The following is a 20,937-nucleotide window of genomic DNA, read 5'->3' as shown; positions in this document are numbered from 1 at the left end:
CACAGAAACAGGCCCTTCGGCCATCAAGCACCGATCGATTATATTTCCTGCATTTGGCCCGTAGCGTTGTGTGCTATGGCGTTTCAAGTGCTCATCTCAATACTTCTTAAATGTTGTGAGGGTTCCTACCTCTATCACCCCTTCAGGCAGTGTGTTCCAGATTCAAACCACCCTCTGGGTGAAAAAAAATCCTCAAATCCCCTCTAAACCTCCTGCCCCTTACCTTAAATCTATGCCCCCTGGTTATTGACATCTCCACTAAGAGTAAAAGTTTCTTCCTATCTACCCTATCTATGCCTCTCATAATTTTGTATACCTCAATCATGTCCCCCCCCTCCAGCCTTCTCTGCTCTAAGGAAAACAACCCCAGCCTATCCAGTCTCTCTTCATTGCTAAAATGCTCCAGCCCAGGCAACATCCTGGTGAATCTCCTCTGCACTCTCTCCAGTGCAATCACATCCTTCCTCTAGTGTGGTGACCAGAACTGCACACAGTACTCCAGCTGTGGCCGAACTAGCGTTTTATACAGCTCCATCATAACCTCCCTGCTCTTATTTTCTATGCCTTGGCTAATAAAAGCAAGTATTCCATATGATTTCTAACCACCTCATCTACCTGTGCTTCTGCCTTCAGTGATCTATGGACAAGTACACCAAGGTCCGTCTGTACTTCCTAGGGTCCTACCATCCATTGTATATTCCCTCGCCTTGTTAGTCCTCCAAAAATGCATCACTTCACACTTCTCAGGATTAAATTCCCGTTGCCATTGCTCTGCCCATCTTGCCAGCCCATCTATATCATCCTGTAATCTAAGGCTTTCCTCCTCAATATTTACGACACCACCAATTTTCGTGTCATCTGCGAACTTACTGATCATACCTCCTTTTTTTCCCTCAGCAGAGGGATGAATAACCAGGGGGCATAGATTTAAGGTAAGGAGTAGGAGGTTTATAAGGGATTTGAGGGGAAAAAAATTCACCTAGAGGGTGGTTGGAATCTGGAACACACTGCCTGGAGAAGTGGTAGCGGCAGGAACCCTCACAACATTTAAGACACAAAATCAGGTGGCAGGTTGTTCAACCTTGCCCGTCTAAAGGCGAAGACCAAAGTACAGAAAGTCCTCATTAGGGAACTCCTCTTTGCTGACGATGCTGCATTAACATCTCACACTGAAGAGTGTCTGCAGAGACTCATCAACGGGTTTGCGGCTGCCTGCAATGAATTTGGCCTAGCCATCAGCCTCAAGAAAACGAACATTATGGGACAGGACGTCAGAAATGCTCCATCCATCAATATCGGCGGCCTCGCTCTGGAAGTGGTTCAAGAGCTCACCTACCTAGGCTCAACTATCACCAGTAACCTGTCTCTCAATGCAGAATTAAACAAGCGCATGGGAAAGCCTTCCTCTGCTATGTCCAGACAGGCCAAGAGAGTGTGGGAAAATGGTGCACTGACACGGAACACAAAAGTCCAAGTGTATCAAGCCTATGTCCTCAGTACATTGCTCCACGGCAGCGAGGCCAGGACAACATACGTCAGCCAAGAGCGACGTCTCAATTCATTCCATCTTCGCTGCCTCCGGAGAATCCTTGGCATCAGGTGGCAGGATCGTATCTCCAACACAGAAGTCCTCGAGGCGGCCAACATCCCCAGCATATACACCCTACTAAGCCAGCGGCGCCTGAGATGGCTTGGCCATGTGAGCCGCATGGAAGATGGCAGGATCCCCAAGGACACATTGTACAGCGAGCTGGTCACTGGTACCAGACCCACCGGCCGTCCATGTCTCCGCTTTAAAGACCTCTGCAAATGCGACATGAAGTCCTGTGACATTGATCACAAGTCGTGGGAGTCAGTTGCCAACGATCGCCAGAGCTGGCAGGCAGCCATAAAGCGTGGCGAGTTGAAGAGACTTAGCAGTTGGCAGGAAAAAAGGCAGAAGCGCAAGGAGAGAGCCAACTGTGTAACAGCCCCGACAACCAATTTTATCTGCAGCACCTGTGGAAGAGTCTGTCACTCTAGAATTGGCCTTTATAGCCACTCCAGGCGCTGCTTCACAAACCACTGACCACCTCCAGGCGCTTACCCATTGTCTCTCGAGACAAGGAGGCCTAAGAAGAAGAAGAAGAGATGAGCACTTGAAACATCTTCGCATACAAGGCTACGGGCCAAGTGCTGGAAAATGGGATTAGAATAGTTAGGTGCTTGATGGCCGGCACAGAAACAATGGGCCGAAGGGCCTGTTTCTGTGCTGTATAACTCTATGACTCACAGTAATGCCTTAAAAAGCAGTCATTTCCTTTTGAATTATAGAATAGTCCTATGTATTATTTTAGTTCTATAAGCTTCAGAATTAAGTTCTGTAATTAGTTTAGTAGTTATGTAGTTTTTTTCCTTTTGCTCTTGTTGTTTACGATCCTATATTAATTGGGTGTACCCTGCTGTATTTCTTAAGTGTGTCTTGCTCCCTCATCTTTACACACTGATTGTCTTGACACGCTGGTTTCATGCATATTATGTGCAGATTTTATGCATGAAATAGTTTTGTAATTTCTGTATTAATCTTGAGGCTGTGTAATGTGCCATTATATAATGATGAGTACTGCATATCACGAGGCGCTATATAATCTTATCAGAAAAGCATTAAATTTAATGAAAGGACAAAAAAAATGCTGTAATGTGGGATACTGTTCTGCAGGTGACTGACACCTGAGGGAACCATCAGGAAGTGACATCCGCAGGTGACTGCCAGTCTAAAAACCCTTTCAGAGGATGATCACGCACTGCCTGAACTGATCAAGAGCATAGGCAGTGCACCAGAAAGGGTTAAGAGACTTGCTGCCAGCCATCCGACGCAGAGTGTGAAGTTGGAGACTGCATATCCAAAGTGATAGAGAGAGGAGACCATGTGTCGACTCGCACCCAAGGCTGTATCAGGTGCATAGATCTTTAAAATGCCATGAGCAAGTGCAGAAGATAATCAAAAAGGCTAATGGAATGCTAGCCGTTATATCCAGAGGATTGGAGTATAAAGACAGAGGTTATGCTGCAGATGTACAAAACCCTGGTTAGATCCCACTTGGAGTACTGTGAGCAGTTCTGGGCACCACACCTTAGGAAGGATATATTGGCCTTGGAGGGAGTGCAATGTAGGTTTACAAGAATGGTACCTGGACTACAGGGGTTAAGTTACGAGGAGAGATTACAGAAATCAGGCCTGTTTTCGCTAGAATTTAGAAGGTGAAGGGGTGATCTGATCAAAGTCTTCAAGATATTAACAGGAAAAGACAGGCTAGATAAAGATAAACTATTTCCACTGGTTGGAGATTCTAAAATTAGGGGGCATAGTCTAAAAATTAGGGCCAGACCGTTCAGGAGAGATGTTCGGAAGCACTTCTTCACGCAAAGGGTGGTAGAGGTTTGGAACTCACTCCCACAAACAGCAGTTGAAGCTAGAACAGTTGTTAATTTTAAATCTGAGGTAGATAGATTTTTGTTAAGTAAAGATATTAAGGGATATGGGCCAAAGGCAGGTATATGGAGTTAGGCCGTGGATCATTGATAATCTCATTGAATGGCGGGACAGGCTCGAGGGGCTGAATGGCCTACTCCTCTTCCTATCTTCCTATGTTCCTATGAGGAGGCAAGACTCACATTGAGCCAGTAACATTACTGTCTAACCTTTGCTAAGTATTACTTTTGTTACTTAATAAATGTTTCCTGATATTATGATACCAAATTATCTTTTATTGCCTGTATGGTGATAGTTTCAAAAGGACAATTTAATATTAATTGGATAAAGACTCACATAGTTAGTTAATATGACCCAAAACTCTTACAGAAGGGATTTACTCTCTCATCCCACATCACTGAACATCAACTTGTTGACACTGATCTTTTACATGTTCTGACTGAGAAGAGCTTTAAAAAAGCAGCTGCTGAAACACCAACACACTCACTGGGGAGAGGCCAATCATTTGCTCTGTATGTGGGAAGGGATTCACTCAGCCATCCCACCTGCTGAAACACCAATGAGTTCACAAGTGACTGCAGGGGTTGGATTCTGCTGTTAATCACATCCAGGACTGAACTGTGTTCATTCTGACGTTTGGGGTTTATTTCTGCTGATGTTAATAACCCCTATAACTGGGCTGGAGTTTAATATTCTGCTCATTCTCAAATGAATTAATATTGTTTCAAACACACGCTTCGTTGGGTCCTTAATTTCTCCAAGATAACAGTAGACTAATTGATGTCCTGTTACTGACTGTTCCATTTTTGGGCCTTTTCTCTTTTCTAACTCCAGATTATTTCAGTCCTCATAGATTTGTTTACTCTCAGCTCCCTATACCTTCCAGAATGCCTCTCCCAGCCTTGGGATCCAGGGAAGGTATCAGAAACACGCCTGGGATAACGAAACACAAGTTCCAGTCTGTAGTTCACTTTCAGCTACTGGACTTGGCATGTGTCCCACAGCATCTCTCTCATCTTTGATGTGTGAATCGTGCATCATGCCTGCAAACAAAGGAGCAGGAGTAGGCCATTCAGCCCATCGAGCCTGCCCCACCATTCAATATGATTGCGGCTGGTCTTTCACTTCAATCCTTTTTTCCCACACTATCCTCATACCCCCTTATGTCATTTGTATTTAGAAATCTGTCAATCTCTGCTTTAAACATACCCAATGACTGAGCTTCCACAGCCTTCTGGGGTAGAGAATTCCAAAGATTCACAACCCTCTGAGTAAAGAAATTTCTCCCCATCTCTGTCCGAAGTGGCTTCCCCCTTATTTTGAAATTGTGTCCCTGGTTCTAGACTCCCCAACCAGGGGAAACATCTTACCTGCATCTACCCTGCCTATCCCTTTGAGTATTTTGTAGGTTTCAATGAGATCACCTCTCATTCTTCAAAACTGTAGAGAATACTGACCCACTTTTCCCAATCTCTCTCCATAGGACAGTTCCACCATCCCGGGAACAAGTCTGGTGAACCTTCATTGCACTCCCTCTATTGCAATAATATCCTTCCTGAGGTAAGGGGACCAAAGCTGCACACAGTACTGCAGGTGCAGTCTAACCAAGGTTCTATACAATTGAAGCAAGACTTCACTTTTCCTGTACTCAAATCCTCTTGTGATAAAGGCTAACATACCATTAGCCGTCTTAATTGCTTGCTGCACCTGCATGTTAGCTTTCAGTGACTTATTGACAAGGACACCCAGGTCCCTTTGTACATCTACACTTTCTAATCTGGTTTAAATTTAAATCCACTCAGGACACGTATTTAACAGGAGCCTTTTAGGTTGATGAGACTCTCTGAAGATGCCAATATTATAATCCCACAACTAAACCTGTAGGTAATTAGTTCAAATCATTTCATGTTTAAAATTAAAATGAGATTTATATTGTGGCAATTTTTACATATCTGGATAAATCAACATTTTTTCTTTACAGAAGTCAGCCTTTTCCAAACACTTGTAGTAAGGAGATGGTGATATCACACAAAGGGAAGATCAGTGAGACTTTAAGTCAGTACCTGACTCACACCAGGATGAGTCCGATTTCCTTCCACTCTGGTTAATGTTGTTTTTATCCACCATCAGCTTCATGGGCCCTGATTGGAAATGACTGGGAACATCGGTCCAATTGTGTCTGTATGAGGTCACAGCCCTGGGCTCATCATGGGTGTTGTGTTGACCTTGGAGTAGCAGCTACTCTGTGTCTCAAGTGGAGAATCAATGTCAGTGTAATAGGAAATGTGACCAAGAGAGATAGACATAGGCAGACAGACAGAGAGAGTGAGACAATATCAGAGAGTGAGCCAGGGAGATGGAGAGAGAAAGGCAAAGAGAGAAAGAGTGACAGACTGACAGTGTGAGACAGAGTGAATTTCAAAAGTTAAGATGGTTATATTTTTGTCGGTTAAGGTTATTAAAGATATGGAACCAAAATGGGTAAATGTAGTTGAGATACAGATCGCCGAATTGTTACAGTGCAGAAGGAGTGGATATTTCCTGTCCAGTTATCTTTCAGCTGAAGGGAGGATAAAAGTTTTCACCACAAATCACATCAATGTTCACTATATCGGACAGTCCTGGACAACTTTCCTGCAAGTTCCTGTAAAAGGACACTGATGAACCTTACATTCAGAAATGTAAATGTACAAGGAGTTTATAGTATCATTTAGGTGTGGGGTCTGTGATTACTAATCCATTTGAAAAGGAGTCCTTCAACCAAAAATCTTTGAGAATCACTGCTGTCAATTCAATGTAACTCTGTACTCGCTGTATTTCTCTGTAACTCTATGTTACTATGTCTCTGACTCCTGATGTAGCTGGAAAAGTTTTACTATTACCACAATTGTGCACCACCTCTTAGCTTCTCTAATGGCTGGTTTTGTCTCCTTCAATTGTGGGTGATAGTTGTCCTTATTCCCCTGTAAACTGAATTCATCTTGATTCAAACTGGGTTCAGTGTAAGGCAGTCCGGGGAGTCAGGCATCATTCACCCCTAGACCTACACTGGCAGGTAAAACCACAGACAGTTCCTTAGTAAGGATTCCGCTGGTTCCTCGCCATATATTTGTCAGGATACTGAAACCCAGCTTTCTTACAGTCCACTCTTGGAGGCCCCAATCCCTGAGTCTACACCCTTCAGCAGGGTCAGTTGCAGGGTTCCTCAGTGGGAGTGGTCTCAGAGTAACTGTCAGGATTGCACCCTCGTGGATGTTCCGGGTCATTTATTTTTAGTTACCCTGGTGTCTAACACAGACATATCAATAAAACAGGGAATTCCTGGATATATATTGCAGGTCCTTCTTTATCTGGAGAAAAAATGTCCGTTGTATCAGCAGTTAACAGGCTCCTGTAAACTCCACTGTCTGCTATTTTAATGCAGACTTTAATCTGTTTATTTTAGACGGGCTTATTTCAAATAAGTTAACACCCAACTGAAAATAATGGACTCAGGACAGTGACAAAAACATATTAATTCATCGTAGAATAATTACCACAATCATTTTCAGACTGGAAATTTAAACCTGCTGTTTCACTTTCAGTCAGGAACAGATCACAGTTTTACACCAATCTCTGATTTGACAGCACGTTTCCAGCATTCACTGTTGTCCCTCCTGACACTAAACACAGTTGTAAAGGAGCCTTCTGTTCCGTGCCTCGGAGCTCTGAACCATGGAAGAGTGTGACTGGGACACATTTCTTACACATCTCAGGATTAACCCACACGGGGACTTTGCTGTCAGTGAAGAGAGATGAGAAAGAACAAAGTGCCTTTTGTCCCTCTCACTGTGATCCTGAAGGACTGTGTCCAGGCTGAAGTTCTGTTCCTGCCGTACGATCCTCCCCCCCGATTGTCCTTTCTGAGCTCCAGCCTGGTGGAAAAGAGAAAAAAATCTACAACCATGTGTTTAAACCAAAGCTGATTTATTTCAAATCTCTCCAGAATATTAAACTCCAGCCCAAGTAGAGGGGTTATTAACATCAGCAGGAACAATCCCCAGCTATCAGAATAGAAACATAGAAAACTTATGGGATAGAAGGAGGCCATTTGACCCATCCGGCCAAAAAAAGAGCTATCCAGCCTAAGCCCACTTTCCAGCTCTTGGTCCATTGCCCTTTAGATTACAGAATTCCCAAGTGCATATCCAAGTGGTTTTTTAAAAATGTGATGAGGGTTTCTGCCTCTGCCATCCTTTCAGGCAGTGAGTTCCAGACCCCAACCACCCTCTGGGAGAAATGATTTCTCCACTCAATCCTTCTACAAATTCTTCTTTGGTCTCCTTGTCTCGGGAGACAATGGGTAAGCGCCTGGAGGTGGTCAGTGGTTTGTGAAGCAGCGCCTGGAGTGGCTATAAAAGCCAATTCTAGAGTGACGGACTCTTCCACAGGTGCTGCAGAGAAATTTGGTTGTCTGGGCTGTTACACAGTTCGCTCTCCCCTTACGCTTCTGTCTTTTTTCCTGCCAACTGCTAAGTCTCTTCGACTCACCACTCTTTAGCCCCGCCTTTATAGCTGTCCGCCAGCTCTGGCGATCACTGGCAACTGACTCCCACGACTTGTGATCAATGTCACAGGGCTTCATGTCGCGTTTGCGGACGTCTTTAAAGCGGAGTCATGGACGGCCGGTGGGTCTGATACCAGTGACGTGCTCGCTGTACAATATGTCCGTGGGGATCCTGTGATCTTCCATGTGGCTCACATGGCCAAGCCATCTCAAGCGCCTCTGGCTCAGTAGTGTGTATATGCTGGGGATGTTGGCTGCCTCGAGGACTTCTGCGTTGGAGATACGGTCCTGCCACCTGATGCCAAGGATTCTCTGGAGGCAGCAAAGATGGAATGAGTTGAAACATTGCTGTTGGCTGACAAACGTTGTCCAGGCCTCGCTGCCATAGAGCAAGGTACTGAGGACACAGGCTTGATACATGCGGACTTTTGTGTCCCGTGTCAGTGCGCCATTTTCCCACACCCTCTTGGCCAGTCTGGACATAGCAGTGGAAGCCTTTCCCATGCGCTTGTTGATTTCTGCATCGAGAGACAGGTTACTGGTGATAGTTGAGCCTAGGTAGGTGAACTCTTGAACCACTTCCAGAGTGTGGTCGCCGATATTGATGGATGGAGCATTTCTGACATCCTGTCCCATGATGTTCGTTTTCTTGAGGCTGATGGTTAGGCCAAATTCGCTGCAGGCAGCCGCAATCCTGTCGATGAGTCTCTGCAGATACTCTTCAGTGTGAGATGTTAATGCAGCATCGTCAGCAAAGAGGAGTTCCCTGATGAGGACTTTCTGAACTTTGGTCTTCGCTCTAAGATGGGCAAGGTTAAACAACCTGCCATCTGATCTTGTGTGGAGGAAAATTCCTTCTTCTGAACACTTGAACGCATATAAGAGCAGCGGGGAGAAAAAGATGCCAAACAGTGTAGGTGCAAGAACACAGCCCTGTTTCACACAACTCAGGATAGAAAAGGGGTCTGATGAGGTGCCGCTATGCTGAATTGTGCCTTTCATATTGTCCTGGAATGAGGTGATGATACTCAGTAGCTTTGGTGGACATCAGATCTTTTCTAGTAGTCTGAAGAGACCACGTCTGCTGACAAGGTCAAAGGCTTTGGTGAGATCAATGAAAGCAATGTAGAGGGGCATCTGTTGATTGCGGCATTTCTCCTGTAGCTGGCGAAGGGAGTACAGCATGTCAATGGTGGATCTCTCTGCTCGAAAGCCACACTGTGCCTCAGGGTAGACACGCTCAGCCAGCTTCTGGAATCTGTTTGAAACAACTCGAGTGAAGACTTTCTCCACTATGCTGAGCAGGGAGATTCCACGGTAGTTGTTGCAGTCACTGCGGTCACCCTTGTTCTTATAGAGGGTGGTGATATTGGCATCACGCACGTCCTGTGGTAAATTACTTTAAATCTATGCCCCCTGGTTATTAACATCTTTGCTCAGGAAAACAGGTCCTTCCTGTCCACTCTGTCTAGGACCTGCATAATTTTATGCACCTCAATTAAATCTCCCCTCAGCCTCCTCTGTCCCAAAGAAAACAACCCCAGCCTATCTAATCTTTCCTCATAGCTAAAATTCTCCAGTCTTGCCAACATCATAAATCTCCTTTGTAACCTCTCTGTTGCGATCACACCGAGCCTGTAATGAAATGACCAGAACTGTATGCAGTACTCTAGCTGTGGTCTAACTAGTGTTTTATTCAGGTCTAGCATAGCCTCCCTGCTCTTTCAGAAAATGCTGGAAATACGCAGCAGGTGCAGCAGCTTCTGGAGATAAAAACTGAGTTAATGTTACAGGTCTGCGATGTTTCATCAACAGAAAGTGCTAGAAATACCCACTGCTCTTCTATGCCTCAGCTAATAAAGGAAAGTATCCCGTCTGCATTCTTAACCACCTCATCTACCAGTTCTGCTACCTTCAGGGATCTATGGACATGCACTCCATGGTCTCTCTGTTCCCCTACACTTCTCAGTATTCTACCAGTCATATTGTATTCCCTGCCTTGTTAGGCTTCCCCAAATGCATTACCTCACACTTCTCCGGATTGAACTTTATTTGTCTGTTTCCTGCTCACTTGACCAGTCCATCTTAATCACCCCCCTTAAGTTAAAGTCTAAATCACTGATATATACTGACATTGATGATATAATACTGAGCCATACAGAACCCCACTGGAAACAGCCTTCAAATCACAAAAACCCCTCTTGATCATTATCCTTTGCTTCCCGCTGCTCCAGCTGATGAAACTTCCTGCACATGTGGTTATCCAGGACACAAGATGTGTCCTTGAGTTCCCACATGGAACTGGATGTACACTCCACTGGACTGAGATGCCCTGCCATTCCTTTATTTATTAGACTATTAATTGACTTTACTTATTGAAATGTTCAGTTTATTCCAGTTAAGACTCATCAGCTACTCACCGGTCAGCTGCTTCCTTTGTGTTGACGTCATTTTATTTTATACGGAGTTAACTTAAATGTTTTGCTGAACGCTTATTATCTGTATATCTCTGATTTTAATTTACTGAAAAATTCAGAACCCGTTATTGTCACTATCCCTTGTTATTTCACTTTATCCCCTGATCTGATCAATTAATTGAACACTGACTGTAATTAAATGATAAATTATCAAATTGGCTTTGGTTTTATGCTAATTAATTAATAATGTCTTATTTTATAGTTGATGAATGCAGAGACCAGAACTATACAAAGTTCTGTAGCTGGTTGGGTGGCGGGGATGGGGTGTAACTAGTGTCTTTTTATGGTTCTAGCATAATCGACCTGCTCTTATACTCTAGGCCTCAGCTAATAAAGGAAAGTAATCCGTATGCCTCCTTGACCACCTTACATACCTGTCCTGCTAGCGTCAGATATCGGTGGACATGCACTCCAAGGTCCCTCTGTCCTTCAACACTTTTCATCCTACCATATTATTGTGTATTCTCTTGCCTTGTTTGTCCTCACTTCACACGAGATGGCTGTTGGTGAACCAAGCAAAAGTTATTCTGAGGTGCTAGTATACGGACAGGTCAGTGTAATCCAAGAAACAACTCAAAACTCCTTTAATAATAATTGTCAGTTCCGAAGAAGGGTCACTGACCCGAAACGTTAACTCTGCTTCACTTTTCACAGATGCTGCCAGACCTGCTAAGTGGTTCCAGCATTTCTTGTTTTTATTTCAGGTTTCCAGCATCCGCAGTATTTTGCTTTTATCAAAGCTCCTTTGTTCAATTCACATATTTATACATTAATTCTCCACGTCAGCTATTTCTACATGCCCACTTGGCCAGCTGCATATTTCTACAACATATGTTTCTACAAATCGATCCCCCTTTTACCATCTAACCATCCCAAGGCCATCTGCTTGTGATTGATCGCTCAGTTCCCTTCTTTGTTCCTGTCCCTTCCCCCAGTCACGTATCCCTTTAATTATTCTCAATAAGAAGTTGAAGTTATACATTATTTACATTGTTAGCAGTTTTCAGCATTCTTCTTACTAATTATCCTATGATTCCCTACTTCAGTAAAACTCCCTCTACACCGTCCCAGAAAAAGAGTGGGTTAGCTGTTGCTTGATTGGAGGTGCTGATTGCAGCAATGAGCCAACGAGACAGTGTGGTGGCAGCTGGAGGTTGCAGAGGTGGAGAGAGGAGCTACCCTGAGCAGAGGGAGAGCAGTTACAACCAAGCAGAGGGAAAACTTGAACAACAATCACCTTTATAGTGAAGAAGGAGACTCTTTTTTGGAAACAAGGCTTTGTTTGGAGGTGGGTGCTGAATACCAGAAATTTCCTTTGCTTTGGACTGTCGGGGGAGGAACAAATGGCCGGAACAATAAGGCGAGGGGCTGCCAATTCTGTAGGGATCTGTGCTGCTGCAATAAGCACACAGGGAAGCTCCCTCCCCACCCCAATTGCCCAGCCTGGGTCAGCTGAAGCTGCCCAGCTAAAGAGACAGAAGGGGATAGCTAGTGCCTGGGTAGTTTCAGCTGACCCAGGTGAAGATGCCTCCCCAGACCAGAAGACCGGAAGACCAAGACCAAGGCAAAGACTGTTTTAAGTGCACCACCTTCGGAAAGCAAGTCATCCCTTACAGCCTGTCTTTCCCTCTCCTCGATACCCTCAGCCTCTCCCCTAACCTGTTATAAGTTTTTTTTTTCAATATCTCTTGTGAACCTTTCATTTTGTTCGATTTGCAAGCGTGCAATTTGGGGTGGCTTTAGCTCTTGGACCCAAGAGCAAGGGCAAACCCTTCATCACCGGTGGCGGGGCCCTCTACTACCTATGCTGCTGCAGCCTCTGTGGCTGCCCATATGGTCCCGTCACCTTTTAAATTAATAACATCAAGCCAAGGGGTGAAGAGCTATCCCCACCCCAACATTGAGGCCCGCATAAAAGCAATGGTCGAGGTTGTCAGCCCCTCGGCCATCGTTGCAGCCTCAAAGATGTATGGAAAGGCTGTGTTCTTCCTGAAGACCGATCGAGTAGTGTTCCTGGTCCTGAGTAAGGGGCTCACTGTGGGGGGGACGTTTCTGCCGATGGACCCTCTGGGGACCACTGCACAGTGGATCATGCTATCAAACGTTCCACCCTTCATTTCCAGTGAGCCCCTCCTCCCCCATCTGCACCATCTAGGGGAGGTGAGGTTGGCTATAACCCCAGTCCTGCTCGGTCTTCAGTAGAACAGCTGCCGGCACGTGTACTCCTTCCGCTGCTAGGGGTGCCCTACCATGTCTTCTGGACCTCGGATGGGGCACGCTGCCATGCCTGCAAAGGGGTGGGGCACATTCCTAAGAACTGCCCCAACCTCCCGGCCACCAACTCCACCTCGGCAGCCCAGTGTGGAACCACTGCACTTCCCCTACTCCCCTGACACCTGCAACAACCAATGGTCAGGCGGTTCTGGAGGCAGTTGGGGAGGGGAGACCCGTCCGTTTGGGAGGAAGGCTCGGTGCAAGGCAAAACACCCAAAGGCACGCCCCCTGGATGTAAAATGACAACCTGAGCTTGAGTTTAGCCCTAGGCCCAATCCAGGGGAGCTCACCTGCCCCGCTGCTGAGCATGGGCCAAAGGAATCTGGGCAGGGGGATGCCGGGGCAGAAGCAGAGGCCCGTATTGAGCCTCCGTGCCCCTCCCGGAATAAGAGGAGGAGGGCTAGGAGTTGCGGGGTCCATCTCCTGGTGTGGGTCCTCGGGCTTCCCCCACCACTAACACCATCAGGGCCTCGAGCCCTCAGCAGCAGCCTCCATCCCTCAGGATGGAGTGGGGAAAGCCCTTGTAAATTTGGCAAATCCGAATGAGGAGGGAGAGGGCTTGCCTATGGTGGGGGAGCCTGTGGACCCGACGGGAGAAGTTTCCCCTTTGGCCGATGGGTCAGCTGTCCTGGGTGGGAGCAAGACCTGTGAGGGTCAACCTTCCCAGCAGCCTGATTATTCCGCCCAGGATGTACCCGACCCTGGGGCCAATTTGCATAATTCCCCATCTGCTGGGTCTAAGGGCGCTGGCGGAGCGGGAGATGGCTTCATCTCTCCACCTCCGGTCTCGGCTCCGGCTGGATTTCTGGAGTCAGGAACTTCCATCTCCCCTGGGCCGCTCATTTGCCTGGGGGCGGTGGTGGAGGGGGGAGTCCTCCACCACTGGTGCCCATAGGCTCCAGTTCCACACAAGAACCCAGTGAGGACTCCTCTGCCATCGATTCTGGGGGCTTGATTGTATGGAGCTGGGACCAGCTGGCGTGGCCAGGACGTCTGCCCCACAGTGTGTGGTGGGTGTGTCGGCCGCTGGCGGTGACGACCCGGAGGAGGATGGGGACTCGATGTGAGGCACAGAGTACAATCTTGAATCCATCACCAGTGAGGCGGTGGAGTCTCTTGTGCCTCCCACAGAGTCTCCTCTCATCCCCACAGTGGATCTCCAGGACTTCCTCGTGGCACGCAAGGGTTGCTGCAATAAAGTTCAGCTGGCCCTCGGCCGGTGGTCGAGTTTGGCGCTGATCATCCAGTCAGTCCGTGCCACCCTCAAGAAGGCGAGGAAGGGTGCGGACATGGAAACTGGTTGAGAGGCGCCGGTTTAAAGCATTCCTCAATGGGCTGCTGGGGGAGTGGAAGGCGAGGTGCACTTTCACTCACTCCTCACAGTGAGGTGTTGGTGATGGGTTTCTAAGTACTTTTGACATGAAGATAACCATAGCCACCTCAAATCAACGGCAGCAGGGGGTCTCACCGCAGATTTCACAATCACTCAGTCCTCAGGGAAGGGAGATATGCAGTGAGCTTTCTGCATTCCACACCATTCTGGGAGACAAAGCCACCTGGCTCCTGGAGTGGCAGGGTGGGGTCTACCTGAGTCACCTCACCCCTATTTCTAGTGGGGTGACTATCTTGTTGGCCCCGACTTTTCAGCTGGAGAGCTTGAGGGTCAAGGAGCTTGTGCTGGGCCACTTGCTCCACCTCGCCGTTCACCTGGGTAGCGTGCCGCTCCAGGTTGTGAATGTGTACGCGCCCAGGCCCGACACGTTGCAAGCACTTTTCTTTGAAGAAGTGTCTGCTCTCTTGAGCTCTATTGATAGCGACAAGTGCATCATCGTCTGGGGGGATTTTAACTGTACCCTCGAGGTGGGGGATCGCTCCAGTTCCCAGAGCAGCCAAACGTTGGCGGAGAAGTTGAGGGAACTGATCAGCTACCTCAACTTGGTGGACATCTGGCGGAATCTCCATCCTGACTCCAGCGCCTTCACCTGGAGGTCTGGAGGAGGAGGGTTCCTAATTGACTGCCTCTACATTTCGCAGGCGTACGTCTCCCATGTCTTTGTGGCCTCCATGCGGCTGGTGCCATGCTCGGACCATCGCCTGGTGTGGGCGGAATTCACTCTACTCCGCACATGGGCGGGGTCCGCGTACTGGCACTTTAACAACTGGCTGCTGGAGGACGAGCGATTCTAGGACTCCTTCCGTCGATTCTGGACGACTGGAGAAGGAGGCGCGGGAGCTTCCCCTCCTTGAGGCTCTGGTGGGATGTGGGCAAGACTCACACCCTTATCTTCCGTCAGGAACATGTGAAGGGGTCGACCAAGAGGCGGGAAGCCTACAGAGGGAGGTACTCGACTTGGAGTCCCGCCTCAGTCATGCCGTTGTGGACCTGGCCATGTGGCAGGCGTACAAAGAGAAGAAGGGTGCGCTGTGGGACCTGCAGCTCATAGGGTCCTGAGGCATGTACGTGAGGTCGCGGATCCAGATCCTGGAGGATTTGGACTGCGCCTCATCCTTCTACTACTCGCTGGAAAAATGGCAGGGGGTCTGTAAGCAGCTCGTTGAGCTGCTGGCTGACAACGGATCCTCCGTCATGCATCCGGAGGGAATGGGCCTCCTGGTCCGTACCAATTACAGTGCGTTGTTCTCTCCGGATCTGTCCAGCGAGAACGCGCGCAGAGTTTTGTGTGAGGACCCGCCGAAGGTCAGCCCGGGGAGCGCTGAAGAATTGGGGGGCTCCGCTCACGTTGGTGGAGCAGACTAGTGCCTCCACCAGCTCTCGAGGGGCAAATCCCCAGGGCTGGATGGGCTGACCATGGAGTTCCTCAGGGCATCCTGGGACGTCCTGGGGGAGAGCCTGGTGAACGGGGAGATGCCCCTCTCGTGGTGCTGAAGAGGGCGATCTCCGCCTGGTTAAGAACTGGCATCCGGTCTCCCTCCTCAGCACGGATTACGCGCGGTTCATCGTTTTGGCCCCGCCCCCTGCATTTACCACCAAGATCCAGAATATGCTCGTCGATTTCTTGTGGGGCAAGAGAAAACACTGGGTCTCTGCCGGGTTCCTGACTCTCCCGATTGAGGAGGGCAGCCAGTCGCTGGTGTGTGTCCGAACCTAGGCTACAATTCTCCGCCTTTGGACCCTGCAGAGATACCTGTACGTCGAGCGTCCTCCCATATGGTGTGCGCTGGCGACGTGTTTTTTCACCAGGGGCACTGCCTTCACGACGTTACGCAGCTCCCGTTGGAGAACATAAGCCGCGCCTCTCTGAGGAAGTTGCCTGTCTTTTACCAGGATCTGTTCAGAGTCTAGAACATGGTCGCCTCCAGTCAGGGTGCTCCCCCGCCGGTGGAGGAGAGCGCCTCGACTGACCGGGCGGCTGACTCTGGGGACGAACCAACAGATGGAGTAGCCGAAGCCTCCGGGATGCCCCTCACTATGGGTGACGAGGGGGCTCAAGGGTGTGGAATGCTCCCGGCTGAGCTGACCCCGCTTGGTTGGAACTACTGATCGGACCCAGGCCCCGAAACCCTCCTCGGGAGCTGGTCCCATACAACCCAGGCTGCCTCTTGGAAATGCCCTAGTGCCATTCCACACGGTGCGGAGGGGTTTCCTCTACAGGCTGCTCCAGCACACTCTCCACTTCCTCACCCTCGTCTTCCACCCGGATACGCGGTGGCGGTCCGTGTTGCCATCTGGTGACGAGCACTATGTGGGAGTCCTCCCTCTTTACATCGGGTACCCGGTAGAGGGTGCTGCACAGGGCAGTCCCGTGCAATAGACTTTTAAGTAGCTTCATGGACTCCCAGCCGCCTGTAATTTCTGCGGCCGGGACGAGTCCGTGTTCCATGTATATATGGAATGTGTGAGGTTGCAGCCCCTGTTCAGGTATTTGAAGGGGCTGCTCCTCAAATTTTGGCTGCACTTCAGCCCCATGCTCCTAATCTTTGGGCACCCGGTGCGGAGCATCTCCTCGTCGGTCTGCTCCTGGGCCTGGCCAAAGTAGCAATTCAAAGGTCCAGGCTGCGGGTCATCGGGGAGGGGTGGGGGGGGGTCTGTCCTCCCTGATTGCCTGCCCCTCTTCCGAGGTTACATTCACACCCGGGTGTCCCTAGTTCCCTTGAGGCCTTCCGCGACTGCTGGGCGCTGCAGGGGCTGGAGTGCATTATCGATGCTGAGAATTAAAGCCTGACTCGGGTATAAAATTAAAACCCAACCCAGGCCTGACCCGACCACAGCCAACCCGAGCCCTTTAATTTTTTTTCCCGCCCAACCTGACCGACCAGAATATCCTTCATCTGATCCGGCAGCAGGCAGTCCCTGCAGCTGGAGTTGTGGGGAATAATGGGTAAGCCTGATCCCGTGACTTCCCATAAGCAGCAGTGCCTAGCCCGATCCAACCCGAGCCCGAATGCTGGACTCGGAATTTCAGCCCGACCTGAACTTGAGACAAAAACAAGAAATGCTGGATTCACTCAGCAGGTCTGGCAGCATCTGTGGAAAGAGAAGCAGAGTTAACGTTTCGGGTCAGTGACCCTTCTTCGGAACTGGTCAGTTCCGAAGAAGGGTCACTGACCCGAAACGTTAACTCTGCTTCTCTTTCCACAGATGCTGCCAGACCTGCTGAGTGAATCCAGCATTTCTTGTTTTTGTCTCAGATTTCCAGCATCCGCAGTATTTTGCTTTTATCTGAACTTGAGACATGTCGTCGGGTCTCGTCGGGTCTCGGGTCGGGTAGCCTGGCTTTACTGAGAATGAAATTTAAATTTGAGTTTTGTTTTATTTAACTGTTTTTAATAAAGTTATTTATTTAAAATGTATATATATATATATATATATAGGGGCCGGGGAAATCAAGGCCCCCTCAAGCAAAAAAAGGGTTAGACACAGGAAAAAAAGGCAAGAAAGATAAAAAAACAGGGTTAGAGAGAAAAGCTCCCTCTGCACTGTGCCCATAAAACAAAAAAAGAAAAAACACGGGGTCAGTAAATTATCATCACTAAACCTAATAATGAAACTGAAGAAATGAGCATATAAACTCAGGGGAGGCTTACTCCAGCCCTACTTCCCAATTACCCCGAACCACAATGCAAGAGCCCAGTACGCAGGCGCGGAGCTAGACGCTATCTGGAGCATGCGCAGTGTCACTTTGTTCAGAGCTGTGCGAGTGCTGGAGACGTTTTCGCAGTGGGTGAGAGTTGACGGGGCGCACAGGAGGAATGGAGCTGGCGGGTGGGCGGGGAGGTTTCGGATACACCTGGTGTAGGTTTCGAGCCCCGAATAATAACCTCCAGGTCCCGCGTTTACAGCTCCAGAGCTTTTTCCCGTTTACAGGCCCCAGGATAACAGCCGCCATCTTGGCTGAGTGGGGAGCAGAGCGCCTGCACGGCCATTTTGGTGACGACACAGTGGGCGGGGCTTCAGGGTCCCAGTGACCAGCAGAGAAAAATCATTGACTCATTGATTTGATTCTCACTCTGCATACAGGAGCTGGAGAACTGAACCCAGTCAGAGTAGAGGGAGGGAGAAACCTGACAGTGGAAGAAAGAAATGGTGCATCGGTTTGGATTTCAGCACAGGGACGGGGATTTACAGCTTTGGGGGAAACAAGAGAGGAAAAAATGTTCCATAGAAACTAGAATTGTCTGTTTTGAATTTCTATCTTGTAGTTGCAGTGATGATTTTTCTAAACTCGGGATGGAAGGTGAGGACAAAGGAAAAACTATAGTGCTTCTGGGAGATGGGGAAGAGATGAGAGCAAAAGTGCGGGAAATGGAATGGAACAGGAAGGAGGAGGCTGGAGAGAGCAGGCTAATAAATCCTGGTCAATGTGGGCTTCACACACACCAAGTGCAGCCCCAGGCCCCAATATAAAACAGGGAACATTATCTGTTTTACAAACAGGTGTAGGCCTCAAACCCAGAATAAGAAGCTACCGGTACTGAGTTTGTACTGAGCAGGTGGGCAGCTGTGGGGTTTCTCCAAGTGACAGGCCCGGGTTAACAGCCGCCATCTTTTTAGGAGGCAATGTGCAGCAGGGCGCCTGCGCGGCCATCCTGGGCCAGGAAGCAGGAGGAGAGAATGTTGTGAATTTCTATCCTGGACTGACAGTGATGGCTTTTGTAAACTGCTTTTACAGGGGCTTAGAGGGGGAGGATTTAAAGACAGGAAACGCATCACATCAAGATCTGAAAAGTCACTCGATTCATCAGGACCTGAATGACATTGTCCTTTGAATGTGGAAGGAGAAATGTTTGTTTGTTCTGTCTGTGGGAAAAGATTTCAAACAACAGTGTGACTGGAAAAGCACCGAGACACACACACCCGAGTGAGAGTGTTCCAGTGCACTGACTGTGGAAAGAGCTTTAACCAATTACACAGCCTGAAGAAACACACCATTCACAACAGGGAGAAGCAGTACACGGGTTCTGTGTATGGACAAGGCTTTAAGTGAGCCTCCAAGCAGGAGAGAGGAAAGGACACCCGCACCATGGAGCAACTGTGGAAATGTAGGGAATGTGGGAAGGGATTCAATTCTCCATCCCAGCTCGAAGCTCATCAATGCAGCTACACTGGGGAGAGGCCATTCACTTTCTCAGTGTGTGGGAAAGGATTCGCTCACTCATCTGATTTACTGACACACCAGCAAATTCACACTGATCAGCGACCTTGTAAATGTTCTGACTGTGAGAAGAGCTTTAAAAGCAGAAATGTGCTGCTGAAACACCAACGCACGCAGACTGGGGAGAGGCCGTTCACTTGTTCTTTGTGTGGGAAGGGATTCACTTGGTTATCTCAGCTTCTGACACACCAACACACTCACACCGGGGAGAGGCCATTCCCCTGTTCCATGTGTGGGAAGGGATTCACTAGGTCATCTGACCTTTTGACACACCAATGGGTTCACACTGGGGAGAGGCCATTCACCTGCTCAGTGTGTGGGAAGGGATTCACAAGGTCATCCCACCTGCTGACACACCAGCGAGTTCACACTGGGGAGAAGCCGTTCAGCTGCTCCATGTGTGGGAAGGGATTTACTCAGTTATCCCACCTGCTGACACACCAACTTGTTCACACTGATCAGAGACCTTTCAACTGTTCCGACTGTGAGAAGAGCTTTAAAAGCAGAAATGATCTGCTGAAACACCAACGTACTCACACTGGGGAGAGGCCGTTCACCTGCTCTGATTGTGGGAAGGGATTCACTAATGCATCCAACCTGCTGAGACACCAGCGAGTTCACACTGGGGAGAGGCCTTTCATCTGCTCCGTGTGTGGGAAGGGATTCACTCACCTATCCTCTCTGCTGACACATGAACTTGTTCACACTGATCAGAGACCGTTTAAATGTTCTGACTGTGAGAAGAGATTTAAAAGCAGAAACTACTTGATGCAACACCAGCGAGTTCACACCAGGGTGAGGCCTTTCACCTGCTCCATGTGTAAAAAGGGTTTCAACAATTCATCAAACCTTCTGACACACCAGCAAGTTCACAAGTAACTACAGGGCTTGGATTCTGCTGTTATTGCTGCTGTTAATCACATCCAGGACTGAACCATGTTCATTCTGACACTCTGGATTTATTGCTGCTGAAGTTAATATCCCTATAACTGGGCTGGGGTATAATATTTTGATATCTGTTAAGTAAATCAGTTTTACATCAAGCACAGTGTCAGATATTTAATTTCTCCAAGATAAGAGGAGACTAATTGATGTCCTGTTACCAAATGCTCCATTTTTGGGCTGTTTAGATTAGATATACAGCACTGAAACAGGCCCTTCGGCCCAACGAGTCTGTGCCGACCATCAACCACCCATTTATACTAATCCTACACTAACCCCATATTCCTACCAAACATCCCCACCTGTCCCTATATTTCCCTACCACCTACCTATACTAGTGACAATTTATAATGGCCAATTTACCTACCAACCTGCAAGTCTTTTGGCTTGTGGAAGGAAACCGGAGCACCCGGAGAAAACCCACGCAGACACAGGGAGAACTTGCAAACTCCACACAGGCAGTACCCAGAATCGAACCCGGGTCCCTGGAGCTGTGAGGCTGTAGTGCTAACCACTGCGCCACCCTTTCTTAACTCTAGATTATATCAGTTCTCATGGACAAGTCCCATCTCCCCATACCTTCCAGAGTACCTTTTTGAGACTTGGGATCCA

At 48.4% G+C, this 20,937-nt stretch overlaps 1 protein-coding gene and 1 long non-coding RNA gene across 2 annotated transcripts in view; one reads left to right on the top strand and one right to left on the bottom strand.

Moving 5' to 3' along the window:
- Positions 1-5,222: 5,222 nt before the first annotated feature.
- Positions 5,223-20,937, bottom strand: part of LOC137349027 (uncharacterized) — a 21,644-nt gene continuing 5,929 nt past the window's right edge. Inside the window, exons 2-3 of the long non-coding RNA XR_010969203.1 lie at positions 10,870-10,995; positions 5,223-7,386 (exon numbers count right to left, since the gene is read on the bottom strand). This is a non-coding gene — a long non-coding RNA (uncharacterized lncRNA). The remainder of the gene's footprint in view (positions 7,387-10,869; positions 10,996-20,937) is intronic.
- The window catches only part of LOC137349024 (zinc finger protein 850-like), a 22,216-nt gene continuing 19,254 nt past the window's right edge, over positions 17,976-20,937 (top strand). Inside the window, exon 1 of the mRNA XM_068014284.1 lies at positions 17,976-20,166. Coding sequence (XP_067870385.1) covers positions 19,252-20,166 — 915 coding nt within the window. The 5' untranslated portion in view covers positions 17,976-19,251. The remainder of the gene's footprint in view (positions 20,167-20,937) is intronic.

Source organism: Heterodontus francisci, chromosome 34 (genome assembly GCF_036365525.1).
Source record: "Heterodontus francisci isolate sHetFra1 chromosome 34, sHetFra1.hap1, whole genome shotgun sequence".
Classification (NCBI taxonomy): Eukaryota; Metazoa; Chordata; class Chondrichthyes; order Heterodontiformes; family Heterodontidae; genus Heterodontus; species Heterodontus francisci.
The sequence above is the reverse complement of the archived record's forward strand: the minus strand, read 5'-3'. Positions and strand labels throughout refer to the sequence as shown.